Source organism: Prunus dulcis, chromosome 5 (assembly GCF_902201215.1).
Source record: "Prunus dulcis chromosome 5, ALMONDv2, whole genome shotgun sequence".
In the NCBI taxonomy this organism is placed as follows: domain Eukaryota; kingdom Viridiplantae; phylum Streptophyta; class Magnoliopsida; order Rosales; family Rosaceae; genus Prunus; species Prunus dulcis.
In genome coordinates, this window is record NC_047654.1 from 15,117,883 (window position 1) to 15,143,854 (window position 25,972).

At 37.8% G+C, this 25,972-nt stretch overlaps 5 protein-coding genes across 9 annotated transcripts; 3 read left to right on the top strand and 2 right to left on the bottom strand.

The window, feature by feature from the left end:
- The first annotated feature begins 205 nt into the window (after positions 1-205).
- Positions 206-2,881, top strand: LOC117627429 (F-box/kelch-repeat protein At1g74510). Of its 4 annotated transcripts, none has more exons than XM_034359534.1 (2): positions 206-339; positions 956-2,881. In XM_034359534.1, exon 2 carries the CDS (start codon positions 1,037-1,039, stop codon positions 2,423-2,425), a length of 1,389 nt encoding a protein of 462 aa, XP_034215425.1. In that variant the 5' UTR covers positions 206-339; positions 956-1,036; the 3' UTR covers positions 2,426-2,881. The 4 variants fall into 4 exon arrangements, with proteins under 4 accessions (XP_034215425.1, XP_034215426.1, XP_034215427.1 ...); XM_034359535.1 differs by having other exon boundaries at positions 1,050-2,881; XM_034359536.1 differs by having other exon boundaries at positions 1,054-2,881.
- Positions 2,882-7,626: 4,745 nt separating this feature from the next.
- Positions 7,627-11,511, top strand: LOC117628597 (RINT1-like protein MAG2). 2 transcript variants are annotated; one of them, XM_034361084.1, is made up of 4 exons: positions 7,627-8,033; positions 8,140-8,238; positions 9,107-9,210; positions 9,316-11,511. In XM_034361084.1, the coding sequence occupies exons 1-4, from the start codon at positions 7,751-7,753 to the stop codon at positions 11,230-11,232; spliced, it is 2,403 nt and encodes an 800-aa protein (XP_034216975.1). In that variant the 5' UTR covers positions 7,627-7,750; the 3' UTR covers positions 11,233-11,511. The 2 variants fall into 2 exon arrangements, with proteins under 2 accessions (XP_034216975.1, XP_034216976.1); XM_034361085.1 differs by having other exon boundaries at positions 7,627-8,027.
- A 5,487-nt stretch (positions 11,512-16,998) lies between these two features.
- On the bottom strand, positions 16,999-18,120 carry LOC117628459 (pectinesterase 1). Its single transcript, XM_034360918.1, has one exon. The coding sequence runs from the start codon at positions 17,956-17,958 to the stop codon at positions 17,251-17,253; it is 708 nt and encodes a 235-aa protein (XP_034216809.1). The 5' UTR covers positions 17,959-18,120; the 3' UTR covers positions 16,999-17,250.
- Positions 18,121-18,148: 28 nt separating this feature from the next.
- LOC117628460 (40S ribosomal protein S9-2-like) lies at positions 18,149-19,989 on the bottom strand. The gene is made up of 3 exons (XM_034360919.1): positions 19,844-19,989; positions 18,991-19,372; positions 18,149-18,521 (listed from the first exon to the last, which is right to left on the bottom strand). The coding sequence occupies exons 1-3, from the start codon at positions 19,869-19,871 to the stop codon at positions 18,338-18,340; spliced, it is 594 nt and encodes a 197-aa protein (XP_034216810.1). The 5' UTR covers positions 19,872-19,989; the 3' UTR covers positions 18,149-18,337.
- Positions 19,990-21,633: 1,644 nt separating this feature from the next.
- Positions 21,634-25,949, top strand: LOC117627368 (microtubule-associated protein RP/EB family member 1A). Its single transcript, XM_034359437.1, has 8 exons — positions 21,634-22,099; positions 23,233-23,301; positions 23,440-23,526; positions 24,322-24,428; positions 24,538-24,680; positions 24,770-24,846; positions 25,020-25,133; positions 25,588-25,949. Exons 1-8 carry the CDS (start codon positions 21,992-21,994, stop codon positions 25,720-25,722), a joined length of 840 nt encoding a protein of 279 aa, XP_034215328.1. The 5' UTR covers positions 21,634-21,991; the 3' UTR covers positions 25,723-25,949.
- Positions 25,950-25,972: the final 23 nt, after the last annotated feature.

A 25,972-nucleotide genomic window follows, 5' to 3' on the forward strand; every position in this document is an offset into this window, starting at 1 on the left:
TTTACTAATGGGATCAGGCCTCCTAAGTTTCTAACACGTGCAGAAACGGCCGTTAGCAGTTTCGGTACGTCTTGGCCGCAATCCCAAACGGCGACTTGTACCCCGTCGTGGGTCCCGGAACACCCTCTTTCTTTTCTGTAAAATAAAATAAAATTTATTAAAAGAAATATTTTCCTTACTCTTTTTATATACACGCATTATTTAATACATTACTCTCTCCACACAGCGAATATAACCAGAAGCAAAAGAGAGAGAGAGAGAATCTAGAGCAAGAGAGAGAAGGAGAGGAAGAAGAAGAGGAGCTGGGGTCATACTCACCGTCTTCTTCTTGTCAAATTCGTAAGCTTTTACTTTGTGTTCATGTTTCTGTGAAGTTTTCTGGTTCCATTTTGCCATGGTTTAGCCTTTTCGTTAGCTACCATTTCTTCAATTCCTGGTAAGGAAGAGAGAAGAAGAGCTCATGGGTTATTTGCTATTGACGGAGAATTGGGAATGGATCTCTTTCGTTGTTTTTCTTTGTTAGAGAACAGTTGTTCGTATTTGGATTTAGCTGCTGCATTAACATTTTGATTACAGTCTGGGATGTGGATAATCAGTTTTCAATTGATTATCTTTTCCTTTTTCTTTTTCTGGAGTTTTCTATGTTGGTCTGAATCCCGAGATCTGATTTGGACAATTTTCATCTTTGGCAATGGATTGGATATATACATGCAAGTTTATGTTTCTCACTCAAATTTTAGCCGTTTTACTTGTTATCAATGAGTAATGAATATTTGATACATAAAGATATGATATTGATCTAAAATGCATTGCTGCATGTGCTTTTCTATATAGGAGATTTTTCTGGGATTTGCATTAACCACCCCTCCATTCTCTGTTATGTTGTATGATATTTGCTATGTGAAATCAGTATTAGTGATATCTTGATTTAATTCAAGGATTGTCTGTTTGGCAGATACCTAGCTCATAATTGCTTTTGCATATGGAGTAATTAAGGCGTAGAATTTCGTTTTGTTTACTCATTGATTTTGTTTTCATGGGTAACAAAGGAAGGGTTTCTTTCCAGCTGGTCAAATTGGAGAATTCCAACAACATGTTGGAGGGTCCTTCCTATCTTGTGTCAAGGGAGTTGCCGAGCTCATGCGAGCAGGAGAGCAAATGGATTTACAATACTCACCGTGTTATGGAGCTCTTAAACAATAAGCGCCCCCTTGCAGACGGGGAAGAACTCACATTGAGGAAGGCATGCAAGCTATCAGATGCTGTTCTAGGAGGTGAAGCAGTTGTGGATCTAAATGGCCTTTCTCTTTCCCCTGCCAAGGACCAGTCAAATGACCAGCATCATGAAGGTGGAAATTCTGATTCAAGTTCACTAATCAACCAACTTGGTCGGGATAACTCAATAAGCTGTCTCCTTCGCTGCTCGAGGTCTGATTATGGCTCAATTGCCTCATTGAATAAAAACTTCCGCTCTCTAATTCGGAGTGGGGAGCTGTACACACTGAGGCGGAAAATGGATATTGTTGAACATTGGGTTTACTTCTCTTGCAACCTCCTTGAATGGGAGGCATTTGATCCCGATCGCAGACGTTGGATGCATTTGCCTAGAATGACGTCAAATGATTGTTTCATGTGTTCGGACAAGGAGTCGTTGGCCGTTGGTACTGAACTTCTTGTTTTTGGAAAGGAAATAACGTCCCATGTTATTTATAGATACAGCATTTTGACCAACACGTGGTCATCCGGCACTAAGATGAATACACCTAGATGCTTGTTCGGTTCTGCTAGCCGTGGGGAAATTGCAATTCTAGCTGGTGGTTGCGATCCACGTGGCAATATCTTGAACTCTGCTGAGCTGTATAATTCAGAAACAGGAACTTGGCTGACTCTTCCAAGCATGAATAAACCTAGAAAAATGTGTTCTGGGGTATTTATGGATGGGAAGTTTTATGTCATTGGTGGGATAGGAGTGGGCGATCCAAAGCAACTAACAAGCGGAGAGGTGTACGATTTGGAGAAGAGGACCTGGACTGAGATACCAAACATGTTCCCTGGACGAAATGGAGGAGCTGGGGCAGCTGAGGCGCCTGCTGCAGCTGAGGCGCCTCCTCTGCTTGCAGTGGTAAATAACATATTGTATGCTGCAGATTATGCAGAAAAGGAGGTGAGGAAATACGATAAGGAGAAGAACGTGTGGGTGGCTGTTGGGAGATTGCCTGAGCGGGCTGTCTCGATGAATGGTTGGGGATTAGCATTTAGGGCATGTGGTGATCGGTTAATTGTGATTGGTGGACCTAGGGTATTAGGAGGAGGGACAATTGAACTTAATTCTTGGGTCCCTGATGGAAGCTCACCACAATGGGACCTGCTTGCCAGAAAGCCGTCTGGCAGCTTTGTGTATAATTGTGCGGTGATGGGATGCTAAGATCTGGTTTCAGTGACACCATGTGTGCTGTGTGGAATCCTGGGTGGAATTTGCAATCTTCGCTTTTCAAGGAGATGGGGTTCCGGCTCGTGGGTAATCTCTGCCTCCTTTTTTGGGGAAATTCAGGTTTTTATTTAGAGTCATAGATACATTCACAGAAGGAGGCCTGAAGAGTTGTTTTTCCCTTTTTTTCTTCTTTTGAACTTTATTGCGTTGCGTCTCTTTTCCCCCTTTGGTAACTTTTGAGCTTCTGAAAGGTTGGCATCATGTAGAATGGGCAAAGGTGAATAAACTGAAGTACTGGTACATGTTTTAGGTTGTGATGACTATTTTCATAAGTTTTATTGAAGCATTGCAGAATTGTGTAATGGTTCAAGTTTTTCGTTTCCTTTATTTCTCAAGCAATTATATCTCAAGTTCTCAAAAAAGAAAAGAAAATTGACATCTGTTTCTGCTCTACATTTATTATCCTATCGTGATTCTATATGTTTTTTTACACACTGGTGTTGCACAATCTGAATGGACCCTAAACTATAATTTAGGTGGTTGGTATTTCTTTTGATCTGGTTGAAGAACTTTAACTTGAATATCCCCTCTCTTTTCTTTTTTTCTTGTGAACTTGATTTCTTTGTTTGTTTCTCCTCTAGAACTGCAATTGTGAATATAAATGTTTATAGCACTTTGGCTGCTCAGTTGTATTGCTAAAGTTGAATGATTTGTGGAAAATTTCACTCTCTAAGGCCTGTTAGCTGGCAAAAGGTACAATATATAGGATCAACACTGATCAATAGTTAGAGAAAATATCTGTAATGACAATGTATTCTATCATTTTGGAACTACCGTATATATTGATCCATAAACTAACTTTTATGTATATTTTTCTTGAGAAAGATATTTAGCCTTTGCCTTTCCATGCTGATCAAATTATACACAATGTAGAGACATAAACAGAACAATATGGTCAGATGAAAATACATATGATAAAGCGTACAAAAACAAAAAGGAAATGTAGTTGTTATATTATCTAGTAATCCATCTTTAAGCTCTGGTTTATCGAGTTGGAATGGTCATGAGCTTTGCGCAGGCTGGACCCCATTGACCATGCCTTTGGTCATTCAGTGTGATCTAATGAAACCCTGGCATTATTTTCAAGGCCTCATGGCAATCCTGGGGTTGAAATAATGGGTTTTAAGCCTCATATATTACTGGTTTTCAGAGAACATGGTCTTGAAATTAATGGCCTATCAGAGAGCAACTACATGGCGAAATTTACTGTCAATATGTTCTGCCTCAGATTAAGTTAGATAGTTTTTCAACCACAGGTGGGACATTTACATCAGGTTTTCCTCTTTATTATCCTGATCGTTTCCTACATAGAGCACGTTCTCTCATTTGAGGTTCTGTGATACAGCCACCAGGAACTATATATGTTTGGTTATTTTATGCATGCAAATTTTATGACCTTCATTTTTTGAGTATAAGCTGAGTTTTGAAAGATTCATGATACTCTTGGATACGAATAATTTCTGGTGGTTTTGTTATTTTGTTCTTCATATTTTCCTTCTGTTTTCTTGATGATTCTGCTGTGCATTCCATCTTATTGGTATTTCATGAGCATAATAAACATACCCATTTTCTTGTCACACCCGTTATTTTCCCCTGCATAACCCTTCGCATTACCATTTGGTTAGGCTACAACTGTATTATAATCATTGTGAAAGTCATTTATCTTTTGCTATGAGGATAGTCATAGTTATCTAGTTAGTGAAAAAAGAGAGGCCAGGCATCTATGCATCCCATCTATTGTGATTAAATGGGCTCTTAATTTTCTTGATGCAGCCGCTTGCCACTGCATCAGTGTATTTTTTAGGGTTTTTTATTTTCTTGTTCTTTACCAAAAATGACGATACATTGCTTTCGTGAATTATCTTCTATACAAATCTGATGTTGTATATGGTATTTCGTTTTATTTGGTAAAGTTTTAATTTTCTTTCTTAATGAACTTGATGAGGCAAGGAAATGAGGAGGGTGCTAGGGTTTCTCTTATGTGTTTGCAATTGAATAGCAGATTCTGGAGTGAGGACGTGGCTTGATTCTATGAATGTACACGAAAGGAGGGGTGTTTTGAAATCATAAATTTGGAAACACAAAATAAGAAAGAGTAATTCAAATACATTGCTGATGTAGCAACCGCTTGTGCATTGAAATAGATGATGAGGCTTACATGAATGTGTCCAGAAAAGCTGTGGTAAGTGACTTTTGTTGTTATTGATCCATACGTCATAGGCAATGGCATTGACAGATACATGTATGTTTCTTAGACATGTGTTCTTCAGCTATGACAGTTGTTGCTCCTGAAAAGCTGTATGTATGAAACCTGGTTTTTGTGACTTGGGGGAATGGCTTTCGTGACTGGTTTTTGTTGGTATGTACAGGGGTTTCTTTTTTCCTGTGATTAGCGACGAAGAAAGTGAGATTCGGCACTCTATTTGTCCCTGTCTGTTTGTTTAGGAAGTAAAGGTGAAATAGCATATCTGTAATCTCAGCTGTTCCTCTGGATATAATTGAATTGATCCTTTTAATCCCAGATCAGTGGTTTGAGATTTTATTTTATTTTTGCCTTATTTATAGAATTTCTAGCCAATTTTTATCAGAACATGGAATTGGATATTTGTTAACTTAGTTCTAATTCTTACATTCTTTTCTAGTCTCCCCAGATTTTCTATTGCTCTTCTTGAGACAGACAGACAGACAGACAGACAGCCAGTGTAAGTTTCTCAACAGAAGTAAGTATATAGAAAAACAGAAAGGCACAAAGAAAAAAAAAATTACAATATGTGAAATCTGCAATCATTCAGCAGACCTGTATTCTTTTTTGGGTTATTTTTAAGTCTCAAAAAATCTAGTACTTAGATATCATTGCACAAAGAAAAAAAAAATTACAATATGTGAAATCTGCAATCATTCAGCAGACCTGTATTCTTTTTTGGGTTATTTTTAAGTCTCAAAAAATCTAGTACTTAGATATCATTCAGAAGACATTGATTAGGCCTGTAAATATTCTCTCTTTTTCTCTCTTTTTCTCTCTTTTTCTCTCTTTTCCTGGTATTTTTTTAATTGGGTTGTTTTTGTTTACCTTTTTATCACAGTTACAGGGTTTATAGGCCACATGGTCATATTCTTTTACTGTACTACGTTACCGCCGAAAAAGCATAAAAATTCCATGTAGGTTGCCTGGATCTCTGCAAGACGGTACTTTTAGCTGCTGAAGGAAAAAAAAATAAAAAATGAAAAAAGAAATCTTTGTTGGAGGCAATCCACCAGAAAATAAAGATAATAAAAGTACAAAGAACTGTACCTTAATGTGGAAAACGGATTCTGACTGAGCTGCTGGGTTTGTGCCAGGGACCCCACGAGGACCTCTGTTTTCAGTGCTCACGTGGGCAGCGCGTTTGCCTCATTAAACTCACTGCCTGCTCTGTTTTCCACCTATCAAAATGCAGAGGAAAGAAGAAGAAGAAGATGATGATGAAAGAAGACGACAAACTTCAATTCATTTTTGTACTTACTGGCATCTGCTTTTACTGCTTTCTTTTTCTTTTACCTTTTCTTTTATCCTTGTGCTGCTGTGCATGTGGAGTTTGGTAAATTTACCATCGGTAATAAAATGGCAGTTTCTTTCTTTTTTTCTGCTGATATCATCAAATTCTATGAGCTATTTTTAGAAAACATGGACATTGTTGGGTGGTTTTCAAAAAAAACCCCAGAAAAGGAAAGCAAAAATGGACCCTGAACTTTTTACTTTTTATGAAAATTTAATGAAAATGGAAAAACAAAGAGAACCATTTTGAGTTGCAGGTGGAAGAAACTGTGGGTTACAGCTAGAGAGTGTACTGTTATGATCTTGTGTTAAGAAAAGTAGCGGTTTGAGTGCTGCAGAGTTTTACTGCTGGGATCCTTTCCTTTGGTGCTCACCAAAAAGAACTAAAAAGGAAAAAGATCGAAAGGGAATTTAGAAAGAAAAAGGCTCAATCAACTAAAACAATCCCATCTACAAGATGTCAATTTCTTAGGTTTCAATCATTGTCACATTTTGGCAATCCACAAGACAGTAAAAACAAAATCCCATCCAAACCCAGTTCTTAAATCAAACGTTTCACAAGTGCAAGTTGTTCTTCTCCCACACGCAACACTCGATCAAAACCCAATCAACGCTTGGTCACAAATGCAATTTCCTATTCTTTTGTGGGTTGCATTACTATTAGGCTAAAAAGTGTGTCTTAGCCTTTCATGTTTTCATTGACATGTTTCAAGTGGTCCAAAGTGTAAAAGCCTAACATTGTGGCCAAAATGTAGGTGCGTTTGCCATTGTGGGTTGGTTTTATCTGCACTATGTATAAAGGGAGGCAATCAAAAGTGGGGATAAGTGTTTAAAATTGATATGACGCAATGCATGAATGAGAGAGACGATCAACTAAATCAAACTACCACCCATCTTGTTTTTCTCTCCTCCTTCCTTGCACCCCAATGGCACGCTTTTGGACCACCTCAAGGCCCAAACATTTTTAATGCAATCAATTAGTAATTTTCAGTGCTATCACTTTAGAAACACAAAATGACAAAAGATACCAATTTAAAATGAAAGATCCTAGGTTAAAAAAATGGAATTGATGTTGGTTACCGAGGGGTTTACACGTTAAGGGGTGCTATGGGTAGACTCGAGTGGGCTGTATAGACCTGGTTAATCATACCTATATGATTCATCTTTGTCGAACCCCTCATATGGACCTTCATATTAGCCACACGATCATTTCATTAAAGTCAAGTGAAGTTACTATTCAAATGAATCATGTGGCTAATATGAAGATCTATATCTATAGTCCATATAGGACACCATCACCATAGAACGACTTTGTCCATGCCTCCAAATGTATACGAGAGTGCAGATAATAACAACTCATAAGAAGTTCTCAAAAAAATATCTTTTGGACTGGATTGAGGTATTAGGTCCATTTCAATAGTCCAATGTTTGTGAGAACAAAAATTATGTACTTGTAATGGGCCCATTTGAAGCCCATTCACAATGTTCTTTTAAAGCCTAAGCCCAGACCAAGCCCAAGAATAGTTAAGTCCACGGGTGGACCCGCGCAATCAATAACGGTATTTGGTGGGAGTCAAATTTCAGTCTCTGCCTCTCAACGAAAGCAAAGGGCATTTAGGCAGCACAGCTTTCAGTCGCAAAAATTCCCGTTAAAAACCCTAAAATACCCTCGCGCTCCATTCAAATTTCCCACTCGCACCACCGAACCGAAATGGCTTGAAACCATGGAATCCGCGCTACCTCCAGCCTCCGACCTCTCGCCCTCGATCGTCTCCTTCCTCAACGACAAGTTCCGGACCAATGCAAACTTGAACGGGGCTCCGGCTCTCCTGTCGGAGCTCCAAGCCCAGTGCGGCGACTTGGATCGAACCCTAATCGACCTCAACCGGAGCCTCGGGTCCTCACTTCTAGCTTACGCTTCGTTCTCCGATCGGGTCCACGGCGTCTTAGGCGACATCAATGCCCAATTGACGGGTCTCGGATCCTCCACTCGCTCTTGCAGTTCAGGTTTTGTGTGTGCTGCTATTGAGAAGTGTGCAATTCTCATTTAGATTTTCGATTTTGGGTTAAATTTCGTTTCTTTCTGTTAAATTCTGGAACTTTTTCTGTGTAGATGGAGAAGGAAAGGAGAGAGCCGAGCAGATTTTGGGGGAGGAGCTGCCGGCATTGGCGAAGGAAGTGGCAAGGGTTGAGTCGGTTCGAACATACGCAGGTGCTTTCTTGGGCAATAATAAAAGTGAATGAATAAATTCAAGGAACTAGTTTTAGCTGAAAGCTATAATTTTTTAGATTTTCTTTGTTTTTCGATTAGCTTATTTTGTTTGGAAAGACACCACAAAAGAATAATTGAAGGATTGTTCCTCATTCCCTGGATAATAATAACATCGACTATGAAATACTACATTGATGCTTCAATTATTTGTGCAAGTAGAGAACGAGATGAATAAGAAATTCAATCTACTTAGCCCAACCAATTTGTCCTCTATCTTGAAAATTACTGATCTTGAATTCTTGGTAAGTTGTCCATTTTGCTCTGTACTCTTGTGTTAATGCAGTTGTATGTATTGTGAATGCTTCCACTGTTCTAAAAGCGGTTTAGGCGGTAAGAGATGGCTAATGTTGAACCATGAAGATGAAAATGTTTTTTTGCGATACTACAAGATGGGAGAATCCCAGTTCTTCATGGTTCCCAATCAAATATTTTTGAGTTGAAATATGGACAGCATGCGATTGAGCTCCAACCAGTACAAGCTTATCTTCTTAATTAGTTGAAATATTAAGGCTTTATTAATAATGCTTAAATTAACTATTTTGAATTTTTTAAATCATCCAGGCAGATTGCTTTTCACATTTTTGAGAGATTTTTTCGTTGATGTGAAGTTGTCCTTTTACTTCTGAGTTGCTGCAATTTTCATACTGTGTATTTGGGTGCACTCGCTTGGCCTCTTTCTTCCCTGTTTAATAGGCCTGTGCTACATTTTTCTTTGTTACAGTTATTAGCTGCTGCAAAGCATACTACTATCTGTTATTTTGAAATCAAACTGTCTCACATTTCTGGGTCTTTTATTTTCATCTTTCAGAGACAGCTTTGAAGCTTCAAACTATGATTGGTGATATTGAAGATGCAGTATCGTCTACCATGAAGAAAAACTCATGGAAGCATTCGTCGAAACAGAATTCAGAAGTGAGCACCCGTCCTGTCGTTTGTGAAAACAAAATAATGTAGGGATTACAATTTCTGAAATCAATATTTCTTATGCCTAATTCGCCTTTTTCTTTTCCCCTGCAGGAAATGCGTCTGGTTGCTATTAAAACACTTAAACTGATAGAAGATATTTTAACTTCAGTTACAAAGACACACCCTCAATGGGAACATCTTGTGTCAGCAGTTGATCACAGAGTAGATCGAGCTCTGGCCATTTTAAGACCCCATGCTATAGCAGATCACCGGGCCCTCCTTACTTCCCTTGGATGGCCACCACCTCTTGCCATTTTGACTTCCTCAACTCCAGATACAGGGAGATCAACTGAAGTTCTGAATCCTCTTTTCACAATGCAAGGAGACCTCAAAGACCAGTACTGCGAAAACTTTTTTGCCTTGTGCAGCTTACAGGAGTTGCAGAGACGAAGAAAATCGCGTCAACTAGAGGGCTATAATCGGGAACTTGCCCTGCATCAGCCACTTTGGGTGATTGAAGAGCTTGTGAATCCTATATCATTGGCATCCCAACGCCATTTCACAAAATGGGTTGATAAGCCAGAATTTATATTTGCTCTTGTCTACAAGATCACCAGGGATTATGTTGACTCTATGGATGAGTTATTGCAACCACTGGTTGATGAAGCAATGTTAACAGGGTACAGTTGCAGAGAAGAATGGATTTCAGCAATGGTATCTTCCTTATCAACATACTTGGCAAAAGAGATATTCCCAAAATATGCTGGACAACTGGATGAAGATAGCATAACGGGTAGTCAGTCACAGGCTAGAATATCCTGGCTTTACCTTGTTGACTTGATGATATCGTTTGATAAACAAATCAAGTCTCTGATAGAACATTCTGGAATCTTGCTTTCACTTCAGGATGATGGGGACTTCTCAAAGGTTTCTTCTCTATCTGTTTTCTGTGATCGACCAGATTGGCTTGATTTATGGGCAGAGATAGAAATAAGTGATATACTAGAAAAGTTGAAACCTGACACTAGTGATGAGAGAAATTGGACCATGAAAGTCCAAGGAGCAGTTCTTTTATCTGCTACTGAAGATTACAAAGCTCCTGCAGTTTGCAGTGCCTATCTTCGTTGTCTATCATCTGTGGTTGATCGTTGTCGATCATTGCCTAGCATCTCTATGAGGTCCAGGTTTCTCAGATTAGCTGCAGTACCTATTATACAAAAATTCTTGGACTGCTTACTCATCAGGTGCCAAGAAGCTGAAGGTTTGACTGCCTTGACGGATGATGATGCCCTAGTTAAAGTTGCAAACTCCATTAATGCTGCTCGCTACTTCGAATCTGTTTTAAAGGAATGGAGTGAGGACGTCTTTTTCCTTGAGATATGGTCAGGTCAAAGTGATCAGCTGGGAATATCAGTTGGTGATCAAAATGGTAATGTAGAACCAGTGGAAGGTCTTGAAAGTGGTATTTTTTATGAGGAGATTGTAAAGTTGGAGGAGTTTAGAATAGAATGGGCTGAAAAATTGTCTGTTGTTATATTGAGGGGATTTGATGCTCAATGTCGAGATTATATGAAGAACAGGAGGCAGTGGCAGGAAAAGAGTGAGGACGGTTGGACAGTGTCCAAATTTTTAGTTGGTGCTCTAGATTATTTGCAAGGTAAAATGTCAGTTGTAGAAAATGGTTTGAACGGGATAGACTTTGTTGGGGTGTGGAGAAGTTTGGCAGCTGGGATAGATCGCTCATTTTTCAATGGTATTCTAATGAGCAACGTGAAGTTTTACGATGGCGGAGTTGAGAGGTTTGGCAGTGATTTGGAGGTTTTATTTGGGGCATTTGGAGCTTGGTGTTTGAGACCTGAGGGCTTTTTCCCCAGAGTAAGTGAGGGCTTAAAGTTGTTGAAGATGAAAGAAGAGAAACTTCAAAACAGTTTGGCAGGAGGTGAGAAATGGATGAAGGAGAATGGGATTAGACATTTGAATGTACCAGATGTAGAAAAGATTGTGAAGAGTAGAGTCTTTACCAGTTGAGGGCTCCCAAGTGTTGTGTTGTACATGATTTAGGATCCCTTGGATTGACCCATTTAATTAAATTTATAAAAAACACACAGTAAAGGGAAAAAGTTTGCCTTTTTTACGCTGGGAAGATAGTTCAGTTCATTGTATTGCAGCCTGAGAAAATTATTCCCTTTGATTATTGTTAATTCAAATGGATCCTCTTAACATCTGTGTAATGTTGGAATGATGATAGTTGTTTATGGCATGCTTGAATCTGGTGGGTTGAGGCCATAAAACAAAATTTACTTTTTATACGAGTTTGAGAACTCATTGTGAATGATGAGAGATGGCGAGGGGTTTATTTTATTTTCTTTCAGTCTTAACATGGTGAAGCTTTCAAGTTGAACTCTTTTCAAAATGGCTTCACAGATAATTAGAGAGTGAATTGTAGTGCCATTCTCATGCAATTTCATTGCAATCATGTTGTGAAGAGTGTATTTTTTGCTTCTTTTTGGGGGTTTTAGTGGGAGGATATCTTGATCATCTTGATAACCTCTTGTTATGTCATCCTTTTTCTTTTTCTTTTTCCCTCATGGATTCAAAATTGGAAATTTAACTCCCACTCACGACAAAGATGGAGTTGAAGGTAACTTGACATAACGTAGTGTAAGCATATGGTGAAGGCTGTTGGCATCTTCCCAGACACAGAAAAATATAGGCGTTTAGGGAAGGCAATGAACGTACCTTCTGCTGTTCCCTACACCGGGGGGCTAAGCTAGAACCTAGCTACTAGGCTACTATATGGCTACCTATATGGGTAACAATCTACAGTATCGGTACGTACACTCTTGATATTTTGTCAACAATCATTAATTTCGACAAAATAGATTGGTATTTGGTACCAACCACTAATTTCGTATGAAAATTTTTGGGCAATGCTGACTTTATTATCAAGTTCAAGTTCTGTTACTTAGAAAGAAACACGTCTTGTTTAGATTAGATCAGTATACCAGTACAAAGTACTAGCACATTAATTATTTGAATAAATCTAAACTATACCAAATTGAATCAATCTTTAACCACTTCCACTAACAATGCTATCAATTGAATCCTGCAGGCTCATTTGCACGTTTTAAACAACTCTCGAGTTTCTGAGATCATATGAATAAAAACCAAATAGAATCTAGCAAAGATATAAAGTTTGTGGCCATGCCATTACGCCAAATCTTTACAAAAACAAGATATACGTTTTTTTTTTCTGGCATGGTGGCATGCATGTGTGTTTTTGCATATGCAACTCTTTCTGGAATCTCAAGCTTTACACAGAAGCTAATGACCACTAGTAGACTAGTGGTAGGTCTCCAAAAACACTTTTGCCTGAGCTGTATGTAGCATACAGTGCAGTGCATGGACCACAGTTTTTGAGCATTTATATTGCTTGGGATTATTGGGTCATAGTCATATGCGTAAAAATAGGTCAGACAAGAAAACGATCTGTCATAGGAGGCGGGTTAACTTGATGATTATAAAGGGTGAATCTGAAGTGTTGTCAAGCTTGAAGATGAAATTTCAGGCTGTAATAGACAGGATTGTTAATTAGTAAATGCACTAAGAAATTAAAAGGGTTTGTAAAGCAATAGCCCGGCTATGGAACGGTCCATTCTGTAAATGTACTAAGAAATTATTAAAAGGGTATATCTACAATCGTCTACCTACGAAACGGGTATCGATATATATATATATATATGCCATCGAAAATGTGTCACTATCATTGTCCTCAACAAAACATAATAACATGTTATCGACTAAAATAAGACTGACTTAACGAATAAGAATTGGAATTTAGTTAGCTCATGATTTTCATCAATTACCTAGTCCAATAGTGGGTTTTACTGCCCTAGCTTGAAGGACATTCGATTGCGTTGTATCTTCTGCAGGCTACAAATTAACTAATCAATGCATGTTGGCCTGCCATGTACAATGCATAGGATAAAGGCAACAAAACCTTGAAGAAGAGGGGTCCAGAGACAGACTCATGACTCATGACTCAGTGACTCAGTGACTCAGTGACTTTATTAAGAAGATGTTCGCATCACAAGGTGCCACGTGGCAGCTGCAGCGGATGTGATTCTGGGACAGAATCCTGAGTTGGGGTACCGGAAATTTAGGGGCCAAATTGAGAGAGGGAGGGGGTTGGTAAATAAGGCCAAAGAGCCATTTATTGGCTTTGTCCAAGCAAACTCCTCACCACCTCAGGTGGCGCCTTCATACGCATGTCTGTTTAGTTCTGTCATTCACCCACTTGTGCATGCATTGTCACATCAACCATCTTCTTCTTTTCTCACTTCACTTCACATTTTGCTCAACTTCCACACCGACCTAAAAAAAGACATCAAACCTCCTTCCAAATATAATCCAATTCCTGCAGCAAGTAACCCTTCAAATTGTATTATTGCTGCTTTGAAATCATTGGTTTGGTTTGTACATAATGTTAGTAGTGAGGCTGTTTCGAGGACAACTTAAAATATTGTTAAGATTGTAACTCAAATGGTTAATAGTATATGTTCCTGCATTATTAAGCGTACGAGTATTGAGCTCTGCTTATTGACATTGTTTTAAACGGAAAATAGGCAAGATTGCGATTGGACACCAGATCGAGTTGATGTGATTGTTCCTAAGTTAAAAGACACAGCTCTCATATCAATTATAAAAGAAAGAAATCATATAGGTTTATTTGAGACTATTACATTGCTACAATATTTTGTTTGTGTTTGATAAGTCTATGGCATTTAACCACAATAATTCAGCTATTAGGATAAGTTGATTCATGTTTCTACATGAGATTATTATTAATTTGAATCTTCAATTATGTATAATTTAATTAAAATACTTCAATCTAATCTTATATCTTATTTTTTATTCAAAGAAGAGGAGCTAAATATTCAAATTCTTACCTAAATGTGTAAGTAAAATGTTCTATCACTGAAGCTATAAGACTCACGTTAATCAGGGAGTTTATATATCTATGTGCTTTCTCTTACATTGATTATGTAATGTCCACCAAACTTTCCTCTCTTATTAGTTATTATCTAGCAAGAGTGGGGGCTAACACTGTGCTTTGTGAGTTAAAGTTATCGGTCTCCCAACTAATATAAGACTCGACATAAATGTATTTGTCCAATAGGTGGTTAGGAGAAGATTATGTCACGACCTTATTTATTTTTCGATGTTTTTTGTTTTCCTTGAAATAAAATCATGGAGAGCATCACAGAATTGTGATGTTTAACCAACTCACTCATTAAAATATATTTCCGATTTGTTTTCCACAATTCTTTTTTATTAATTTGTTCACATTAAAAAATTAAATATGATCAACGGAATCTAGCTCAGTAAAAAAGAACATTGACTTGCAAATTAGTAGTCTCAGGTTCGAACCCCATGACATCATAATAGTGTGTGAAAGAGAAAAACCCTCATCCCCTATAATTTATATTATCGCTTGTACTTAAAAAAACAAAGACTCAAACATGAACCAAATTAAACAAAGGTTTTTGGTAGACAGAGAGGAAGGCAGACTCCCAAAAAAATACCAAACAAAACCAAAATAATTTATATTATCGCTTGTACTTAAAAAAACAAAGACTCAAACATGAACCAAATTAAACAAAGGTTTTTGGTAGACAGAGAGGAAGGCAGACTCCCAAAAAAATACCAAACAAAACCAAAAAAGAATTAGAGATAGAAAGCAATGCATCAAACAAAGAAACCCCATCGTCCATAATCAAACAAGGACAAAGTTTCTTTTTGGTAGCATGTAACATCTAGACTAAACACTGATTAGCAACCTAAAGCGGCCCACGTGTCCAAATGGGGGCAGATACGAAGCCCTAATTTGAACCAGATAAAGGTGTTTGGCTGTTTCCACGATTTTTATTAAAACAAGAAGAGGGCCCTTGTACTGCCAAAATGTTGTACAAATGGGACCCTAAAGAGCATATCAATATCGTTGGTGTCTTTTTCTAACTAAAAAGATTTGTGTCTTCAGCCTCAATTTCCTCCACTCTCTTTTTAAGGGGGGTTGGCCTCGTACTTGAACTTCCCCCCCTCCTAGACATTTCACAGCGAGAAGGAAAAGAAGCAAAGTGTTTTCTTTCCTCTCACCTTCATATCAGCCATGTCAAGCAGAAGATCATCCTCAAGAGCTTCTAAACTCGCAGATGATGAGATTAAGGAGCTCGTCTTAAAATTAAAACCTCTGCTACCCCAGCTTGATCATAGGCGCAACGCATCGGTATAGCCTATACACTTAGGTTTATGCATTACAATTCTATTTTTGTTTTTCAATTTTCATATATATATAATTTGTGCTCCTCTATCAATTCTCATATTAGTTCATGTCACTAGCATAATGATGAAGGTGATGGCATGATGCTATATATATATAAAGAAGCTAGCTTAGCCTCAAAATATCTTCATAACAAGTTTATTTACTAGGTAGTAGTAATAAGAAGTAGAAACCTCAATCAGCCAGAATTCGTTCAACTAATCATGCATGGATTTTGTGTTTGAACAGAATTATTACTCTTTATTTAAAAAAAATTTATGCAGAAGTATGTTTGTCTGATTAATGCTTATAATTAAGCAATTATATATCATAATGTGGTGCTTATATATGCAGGTATCAGCATCAAGCATTTTGGAAGAAACTTGCAGTTACATAAGGAGGCTGAATAAAGAGGTCGACGATCTGAGCCAAAGACTATCTCAACTCCTGGATTCTGCAGACATCACTGATGTTGATGAACAGCTTATTAGAAGACTTTTGCAACGTTAATAATGCCTCTCTCTCTCTCTCTCTCTCTCTCTCTCTCTCTCTCTCTCTCTCTCTCTCTCTCTCTCTCTCTCTCTTTGGGCTGCCTATTATAATCAAATGTCTTAATTTGGTTGGACTTTCCAACCAGTGAGAGATATCGATTAATTTATCAGAGGAATATGATATATATTTATTTATCTCTCTCTCTCTCTCTCTCTCTCTCTCTCTCTCTCTCTCTCTCTCTTTGGGCTGCCTATTATAATCAAATGTCTTAATTTGGTTGGACTTTCCAACCAGTGAGAGATATCGATTAATTTATCAGAGGAATATGATATATATTTATTTATGTTTTTTAATAAAAAATTTCTGAAGTGTACCCTATTCTCATCTCTCTGTATTGTTAAAATGCTAGCTAGTGATCATTTGATCTTTCTTCAACTAAATATACAAATAATAATATTTGGTCCCACATTAATCACATGGAATTTGCAGCACAATATTGACCAGAAGCATTTTCTTAGATTTACTTGTATCACAATCATTCAATGATTAGGATAAAAACCAAGACAAGAAGAAGAAAAATGAAAGCAACCAACAGGGTTGTTTGTCTGCTAAAATATTGTGTGCTATTTCTATATTATATTAGGTTCATTTGGAACCTGTTTCATTTGGGGGAGTAAGATGCCAAAGATGATGAATGGTAAAAGACGCTAGCTACTACTATTTGAGAGCTCTAGAATTTGGCACAAAAGGATAAAACAGAAGAAACGAGGGAGAGAAAACAAGATATTTGTATAAAAATTCAAATAAATTGAAAATGCCTCACTCCTCATGCACAAGGAGCAATCCATGTAGATAAATTGAACAAATTCCATTTATATATTATTCTAACAAATTCCAATAAATTCCAATTACAAGATGAGATGGATGTGGCCGATATGGGCTAAATCAAGTTGGCTAGAGAGGATGTACTTCTCACTCTGCACTGAGTTCGAATCCCCATCCTAATTTAGATTATTTTAAAGTGGAGATGGATGTGGCTATTTACATTAAATCTTCAACTTTCACAACTTACAAAGTGCAAAGATATCAATGAAGGACACAAATCATCAACAACAAACAAACACCACTTATAATTCAAGAACAAAAATGATACATAAAAACAGTCAAACCCGAACAAAAAACAAAGCCCAAAACTTTTTTTTTTCTTTTCTTTTATTCAATTAATCTAATAATAATTAGTGGAGGGGTATGTGGAATTTGTCAAGAATGGCCTTGAAATTAGCCACAATGGCTAAGCTGTTGCTGGTGTACTCCATGGACCTCTTCATCTTGCTCTTCACTTTATCCACAGCCGTTGATCCCATCTCTTCCAACCCATCCAAGCACGTCTCTTGATCTGTCACAGCGCTGCTTATCCACGTCTGTATGTCGTTGAGTTTAGCCACGGTCAACGCCTTCTGTCCCATCGCCGAAACCGAGTCGTTGAGCCGACTCAGCGCGTCCTCGAGCTGATCCACGCAGTCCCGAGTCGCGGGATCGGAGTTCATCGTATTCAACAGAGACGAGATGTTTGAGAGCTCGGCGACGGAGATTTCGAGAGAGAGCTTGAAAATGGTTTCTGGGTCGGGCTTTGGAGAGGTGTTGAGGGAGGAGATGGAGGTGAAGCACGAGTTGGGGTACCGAGTCACGTTGCAGATGGTTTTGATGGCTGACTCGGCCGAGTTAGAGCTGGAGAGAGAAGGGGACTCGGAGTTGGACACGTGGATGAGAGCTGCGAGCAGGAGGCCGATCACCAAGGTCAAGCAGATGAGGGCTGAGATGGTGAGAATGGAAAAGAGGGGCTTTTGGGGTTTGGGGGATTTTGGGTTTGAGGTTTGAGTTTGATCTTCAAGTTGGTCTGGGTTTACTTTGCCATAGCCTTTGAAGATGTTAATAGATTCCATGGCTGCTCTGTTTTTGGGAGGCTTGGATGAAGTTTGAAGAAGAATGGTTTTATGGGTTGTTGACTTCAAATTGAAGCAAATGATAAATATTTAATCATTTAATTAAGCATAGAATAAAATATGACCTATGCAACGTGAGGTTTTGGACCAAGTCACTGGTATAACCCTCTGTTATAGCCAAGCCAACAGAGATGCAAAATAGATTATATTTTATAGAAAAATTGAATCATTTCAAACTAATCAAATGCAAAATTGTTCACTCGAGTGAAGCAGAGATGAAGTTCGGAAACAAAAATTATTTGCAAGCCAATATGGGATATGGTAACTGAGAAGTAAAGCCTAGTAGGACTAGGAGTAACTAATGGTCAAAACTCTTTGTTCAATCTTCATCCTCTTCATCTGCATCTCCACCAGCAGCCTTCTTGGCAGCTGCCTTCATGTTTCTTCTCTTCACTCTGCCGGGACGTCCGGCACCTAATGGGCTTGTGAGTGAGAAATCAATGTGCTTCTCTGAATCACATCTCACCAGGAAGGAAGAGATGTTCACCACTTGCCTCCCAACTCTGTACACAATAAAAGAACAAAGCATAGTGAAGATGAATGTTCATCATGCTATGAAGCTCTAGCAACAAAAGAAAACTGGTCGATTTTCATAATCTCTTAGCAATGCGCAGCTTCTTCATTCAACCCACTATATCAGATGTTGTATCAGCAGAAATGACAATACAACTAGAAAAACAACATCTTTTGAAGCATCATACTGAAAACTTGTTGGGTATAGGGTGGTAAAATAGATGAGCTCTAAATCTCTCCTCCACCCAAATAATGAGCAAACCAGCACCACAAACATATAACCAAGAAACATTTATTTGATGTATAACTAGTACTTTCATTTGTTTCTAGCTTTACATGGAAAGCAAGCATTCATTTGAGATTGACCATGTAAACAAATCGGCATTAATAGACTAGAACTAAAACTATATAGCAGACTTCCTTGATCTACATTGCAGGCAAAGGAACAAATAAATTTACCTGATATGCCTCTGCCTGATAAGCACACGGGCATGATGGATGGACTTTGCCATACCAGTCTTGAACACAATTGTCTGCAGGCGACGTTCAAGGAAGTTCTCCACAGTCAAAGCCAAAACATAATCAAGCTTGTTCTGACCCTCTTCCAAGAGCCCGTACCGGTTCATCCTCCGGAGGAGAGCCTCGCCCTCGAAGATACGACGAGGGTTCTTCTCATCCAGGGTCAGAAGCATCCTTGCATTGTTCCTGATACGGCTCAGAGCATACTGAACCCTCCACAGCTCTCTCTTGCACCGGAGCCCATACTCTCCAACAAGCTTCAGCTCAGCATCCAAACGCTCCTTCTCATAGGGGCGACGCGGCTTCTTGAACGTCTTTCCATCTGAATTGTCCAACAATTGATCATTACAAAATGAGAATTTAACATTAACCACCTAAAAAGTAAAATGTACCCAACTAAGCTTTTTGAAATTTCCATTTTCTCCAAATCCCAATAACATTTCCAATCTAACATCGAATTTTAACTTTTCTTTCTTGTGTATGAGGAACAACAATTAAGCCAGCGTCTCGGTGAAGACTGTATATAAGTAAATCCAAAATTTTCGGCGCCAAAAGAACAACAGCAAAACCAAGGACAACATTAAAAAAGCTGATAATCAAAATCAAAACTTTGCCACTGAACAATATCAATTCACTAACTTTCAAGTGTAAAACTTCAGACCGAAAACACTCATTGTTCGGAATAACACAACTTTCTCAAGGATCACAGAAAATATTCAAGTATCAGAGAATATACAATATATGCATATATGAGATCAAATATCAAATATAGAGAGTTAGAGAGGGAGCTTACAGTTGCGGTAGAAGGAGACGTGAACCATGGTTGTTCTCCGTCAAGACCACACGTCCCCTCTGCTTCGATGAAAACACAAACCAAATTCTGAGCTCTCCTTTTAAAGAAAGAGAACCTCTTAAAACCCTAACGCTGGTCAATGCGTTAGTGTCGCGGTGACACCAAACTGCTAGCTATTTTTTCAATGGGTTAGCCCATATTTTTTAAGACCCAATTTTATTTTTGGGCCTATAGATATACACAACCACCCACTATTTATTAAACCTGTAGGCCTTTTAGTTAGAAAAAGATAAGCCCGAATTGTTGTTCATGTAGGGCAAATTCTTCTCAAACCCAAAGGAAAAAAATCCGAACCTAATGGACATCATATTGGTAAATGCATGTAACAAAAGAATTAAAAAAAGGTTCAAGATGTATTCCAACAGGTCCATAATTTAATGGTAAAAGTATTTGTCTCTATATTAGTGGTCTCAAGTTTGAACCCCAATGATACTTCCTCTTCCATCCAAATTTTGGAAAAAAAAAAAAAAGAAGAAGGATATTTTTTATACCTCAAGCCATAAAGATGGCTCTCTTCTCTTCATAATTTGGAAATTTAGGTGAAACCGACAAGCGACAAAGTTGCAACTTGCAACCACCAAATGGTTTGCATTGAATAGGCATTTAGTGAGTGAATTTTGCTGTCAAATCTGGATTCAGTTAGGTACACTATTATAAATGGCTCCAATATACTACATATTCAGGCCAACCAACCATATCTTTCATTTCCTCATAATAGATTTGAATGATGCATGTAATCTACTCAATCTATAAAGTTCACAATTCTGCCAGTGCGAGCGAGGTTTAGCTGAATGAAAAAGAACAACTTGCATACCAATAGTCTCAAGTTCAAACCCTATAAGTCATAACAACGCGTATTTTTCTGATTTCCCATGTTACACCATATAAAATGGTTCAATGCTTCAAGCAACACACCCCTCTTTATGAAGCATGAAACGAAAACCATAAGCAATTTTGCTGTTAGTCTCATTATTTCTCTGTAACTTTTATGCTAAAAGGAGAAAAGCCAGAATCTGAAAAAGAAAAAGAAAAAGAAAAATTGTGTTGGGGACCCTGTTATTGCACGGCTGAGAGATTTTATATTCTGGCCTTACTTGCACTGTTGCACAGAGAAGAGATGCTTTTTGACTCAAAAACACTGAACAACCATATATTATAATTTGGCTGACAACTTGACAAGCACAATTCCAACTAAACCCAAGTAAGATGAAATCTCATTGTGTCATTTTTGTTTTTGAGGAACTCTCTCACCTTGTCAATGTTGGCCTGCTCTCACCTCTGCAGGCCACCATCAATTTTGGACAAAGATGTCTACTTCTAATCCAAATGGACCAAATCCTAAACTTGATGATGAGGATCAATGAATGTGACCATGAACTTATAGCAATGTTTGTGAGCACAAATAAACAAATCTCTTTTATAGGTAACCACTAAAATACTACAATTTGCCTACCCCACCTTTTTTGTTTTTGATTGAATACCTACCACACTATTTGGGGACTAAAATTTACACACACACAAAAAAAAAAAGGAAAAAAATTTGTGATATATGATGCTCGTGAAAAAGGTCTCTGCCAATCCCACGTGGCATAAAATAAAATTAATTAGCAAAAAATAATAAAGTTTTAAATAAAATAAGATAATTTCATGAGGAAAAAAAATATATTTAAAAAGGGATTAAACTAATAAAACAAAATAAACCCCTCTTGTTTTGACAATTGCAGACTTTCATTTACGATATGATACCATCCAGATTACAAAATATCAAAAAATCCCTCATTTCAGTGCCCGCCAGTCGTGCATTTTCCATTTTCAGTTTTTTTTTTTTTTCTCTTCTCTAGCACCATTCGATTCCATCCTTCAGTTTCTCACTATTTTTTCTTTCTTTTCAAAAAACAAAAACAAAAACAGGTTTTTTAGCTCGTAATCTTTTTTTTTTTTATTGGGGGAAAAGAAAACCCATTACACCCTAAATCCTCATCGTCTTAAATACTGGAACAACATTTAATCTCCGACTCTATTTTGGCATTTTCTCCTTTCTCTGTCTCTGGGTCTGCGAATTGGAAGAACTGGGAAATCTGGGTTCAAATGGCTTCCAACATAGGCATAATGGACAGTGCTTACTTTGTTGGACGGAATGAGATTTTAACATGGATCAACAATCGTCTTCAGCTCAATCTCTCTCGCATTGAAGAGGTTCTCTTTCTTTTTTCCTGTTTTCGCGAATGTTGTTTTAAGGCTTTTTGAGAATGAGAGTGCGAAAAGAAACGATCTTGATCCCTGGGTTTCTTTATCTGAACATTGTTGCAATTTTTGTTGATGCTAAGTGGTACAATTTTCCTTGTCTTTTGTTTTTCTGAATGATTCATTTATTCATTGCTCTCCCATGTTAGAAAGCTTAGATATTTGCGTTTGCCTTTTTTTATATCCTCGTATGGTTTGAGTCCATCAAAACTGTGTGCTTTCCTTCTTAAGTTAAAATATAACCCAATTGAAGTAATTGCGTCCATGGTTGCTGGAAAGTTGAATGGTTTATCTGCTTGATTTTTCAAAGTGTTTAATTACGCTCTTTGGTGCATTTTCAAAGGAAGGTTTTGTTTTTTAGTGCATTTTCGTTGATCCGTGGATCATTGGTGCATAATATCGCCCGACTTACTGTGACAACGAATTGTAGGTTTTTACTGTTTTTTGTTCACGAACTAAGTGATAGGAAGTAGTATACCACTTGTGATTGAGTTGTGTTTGTGTATGGGGTAAACCCACATATAATGTAGAACAGCTTTAACAGCATTAGCCCCAGTCTTGAACTCAACTCTGAGTTTTGCATTTGAACATTTTGTAAAAATATACTGGTCTTAACATGGATGAGTGGAAATAAGGTTAGATGTCAAGTTGAAAATGGCAGCCTTGCCTGAGAAAAGAGAAAGGAAGATAAACTTGAGGTAACATACAATGATTCCAAGAGCTATCGGCTTCCATTAGTCTCATAACTACATATACTTAAGGCCTGTATGATGTCCAGATAAGCTATTCCGTTGGGATTTTGAAATATGTTGTAGAATAGTAGGAGTGTGATGGTACAGTTATCTGTCTGAGAAGCAAAATGATTATGATCCTTTAATCAAGTTGATGGATCATGGAAGTGATTGTTGATCCTGTGGAAGTTGGATATCTGTTAGATTTTGTGCAACTAGTTTTAGTTTGATTGTTGATATGTTTTCATTGGATATTTCCCCAGGATTTAGGTCACATCGTGCAATTTTCATCTTTTAATTTTTCCATTTGAAATGAATTCTAGTATTTCTAACCATGTGAACAAATGTGGCTAGGCTGCATCTGGTGCTGTGCAATGTCAAATGATGGATATGACCTATCCAGGAGTTGTTCCAATGCACAAGGTATAAGCATTTCTCTGCAATTTTTATTTCTTTGATCTGTACATCATATTTGAATTAACATTTTTTATTGCTAGAATGGCTCCCTGCCCCTTTATTCCTAACAGGATGCTTCCTTTTTCTTCTAATTGGTTATTGTAGGTCAATTTTGATGCTAAGACAGAATATGATATGATCCAAAATTATAAGGTTCTGCAGGAAGTATTCAACAAGTTGAAAATTGAGAAGGTATTTTCATCTTGGTGCTCACTTCTACTTTTTCATTTGGTTTTCGAGAAATTAATATGGAAACCTCCTTATCTATAATTGGCTTTTGAGGAATAACCATATTTTGAAATTTCTTTACAAACACCTCCAGTACGTGCACTCACTTTTAGAATAATAAACTATCCAAAGCAAAATTCTGTTTGTGGTGATGTATTGATCTTCACCATGTATGTACTTTGTATGCATAGAAGCAAACTTATGATGCAAGTGCTAGATTGAATTATGTGGGAGGAATTCTTTATGTTTTTGAATGCTAGTGGTCACAATGTTGATATGGTCCCATATGTCCATACCATACTATGGTTTTGTTTGATCTAGAATGTCTTCTATTCATATGTGGTATATTTACCAGTTGGTTGGTCTCAACTTTGTTGGGGATATTAAGAAAAAGAAAAGATCACCGTGCATGACCAGTTTTCTAGGATAAAGCCAGCATTTACATGTGTTGGTTTCTGTTGGTTGTATTTAATTCTATGTAGATTTATGCATGTGTTGAGGTTCTTTGGTTGTAAATGACCGAAGAAGAGTAAGGTTGAGATGTATTTCCATTGTAATATTTGATCCCAGTTTTATTGCTTGTCATACTGAGGAACTCAACTTGTAAATGGTGGTGGTCTTCCTTGACATGGATAGTTTGTGATATTGCAAACTTAGGTTTAGGCGAGTTGAGAAACCAGACTGGGGGTGGTTTTTGGCACAATTGAGAATTTATATTCTTACTGATCTCAATTCTTTTTCTCCTTGGCTGTGCTGCAGCATCTTGAAGTCAATAGACTTGTTAAAGGCAGGCCTTTGGACAACTTGGAGTTCTTGCAATGGCTGAAGCGCTACTGTGATTCTGTAAATGGTGGCATAATGAATGAGTATGCTCTTTTTCTGAATTTCTTCTCTCCTTTCAAATCTTGAGGTTCATGTGTGTTGGTATTACATCAATGATCCTTTTCCTTCAATTTACATCTTTTAACCTTGTAGAAACTATAACCCCGTGGAGCGAAGGTGCAAGGGTGGGAAGGATCGGTATCCCAAGGGTTCTCTGAAATCCTCAAAATCTTTGCAAGCAAACAATATACATAACCCTGGCTCTGGCGATACAGTTTGCCTCAATAAAACCTCTGGTCAGTTCGCCTTCCTAAACTTTCTACTCCATTTATTTTATTTTTAACACCTAAGAGTGCCTCTCATTGCTTGATGCTGAACTCTTTAGGACCAAAGCAAGGGAAGCCTTATGCAGCGGCTGGGGGTGCTAATTCTTCAGGAGAGGTTCAGGCTTTGTCCAAGGAGGTATCATTATCAGGCCGATGTCTATTGATTGTTGCCTTAGGAAGTCATTCCTCTCTCTCTCTCTCTCTCTCTCTCTCTCTCTCTCCGAGAAAAAGTTCTTCGGTTTTTTAAATTATGCAGTTCAGTGCACTGTTGATTCCTAAAAGGTTTTGTTGTGTGCTTCTGTTGTACAGATTACAGATCTCAAGCTCTCCGTGGACCTTTTGGAAAAAGAAAGGGATTTTTACTTTGCAAAATTAAGGGATATTGAAATTCTTTGTCAGACATCTGAATTGGAGGAACTTCCGGTAGGAATTTCTGACAGGTTTTTAGTATATTTGTCTTACAGTTGCGCATCAACATGTTTAATCGTGTTCTTACATGTGTTTAGCATGGCTGTTGTATGTTTCTTTCCCTGTTGCCCAAGTATCTCTTTTCGAATTTCATAGTGCATCTGAGGTTGACAAACAATTTGTATTTGCTATAGGTTACAACTTTTAAATAACTTTTGAAGCAAAATATTGAAATTCTTAGTGAAATATTGAGCTCATGAGTACTCTGCGCTTCGGTTTTCTTCATTTCCTTTTGGAGCTAGGTTATGCCTTTCTTTTGGCTCAGCATTTCGTACTAGCACTAGAAGCAAAACAACTCCCTCCCCTCTCCTCTCTCTCCCCCCCCCAAAAAAAAAAGAATTTGGGTGATTTAGTATGATGATGTCTTTGTACTAACCAACTTATTATGCTGCGATTAAATTTCATGCAGATGGCAGTAGCAATAAAGAAAATATTATATGCTGCCGATGCAAAAGAATCACCACTTGCTGAAGCCCAGGAGTACCTCTACCAATCCATGAATGCTGATGAGAAAGAAGCTGAAACCGAAGAAACTGACCCCTAAATTTGATTTTTGGGACCAACAATGAAGGCTATTGTTGTGCCAAAACAAGCCCATGAATCAGTGATCTCTGTCTGTTAATTGAAGAACTTATTCCTCCTTGTATGTGTTGAACAGATGACTATGAATTGAAAGAAATGAGATTTTATTAATAATAGAGCCTCATTCTTCAATTGTTCTAGGGCCTCAGGCTTTTGTCTTCTCGAGTGAACTTCTTTGCGTAACTTTTATCTTGAATGTATTTATTTTTGCT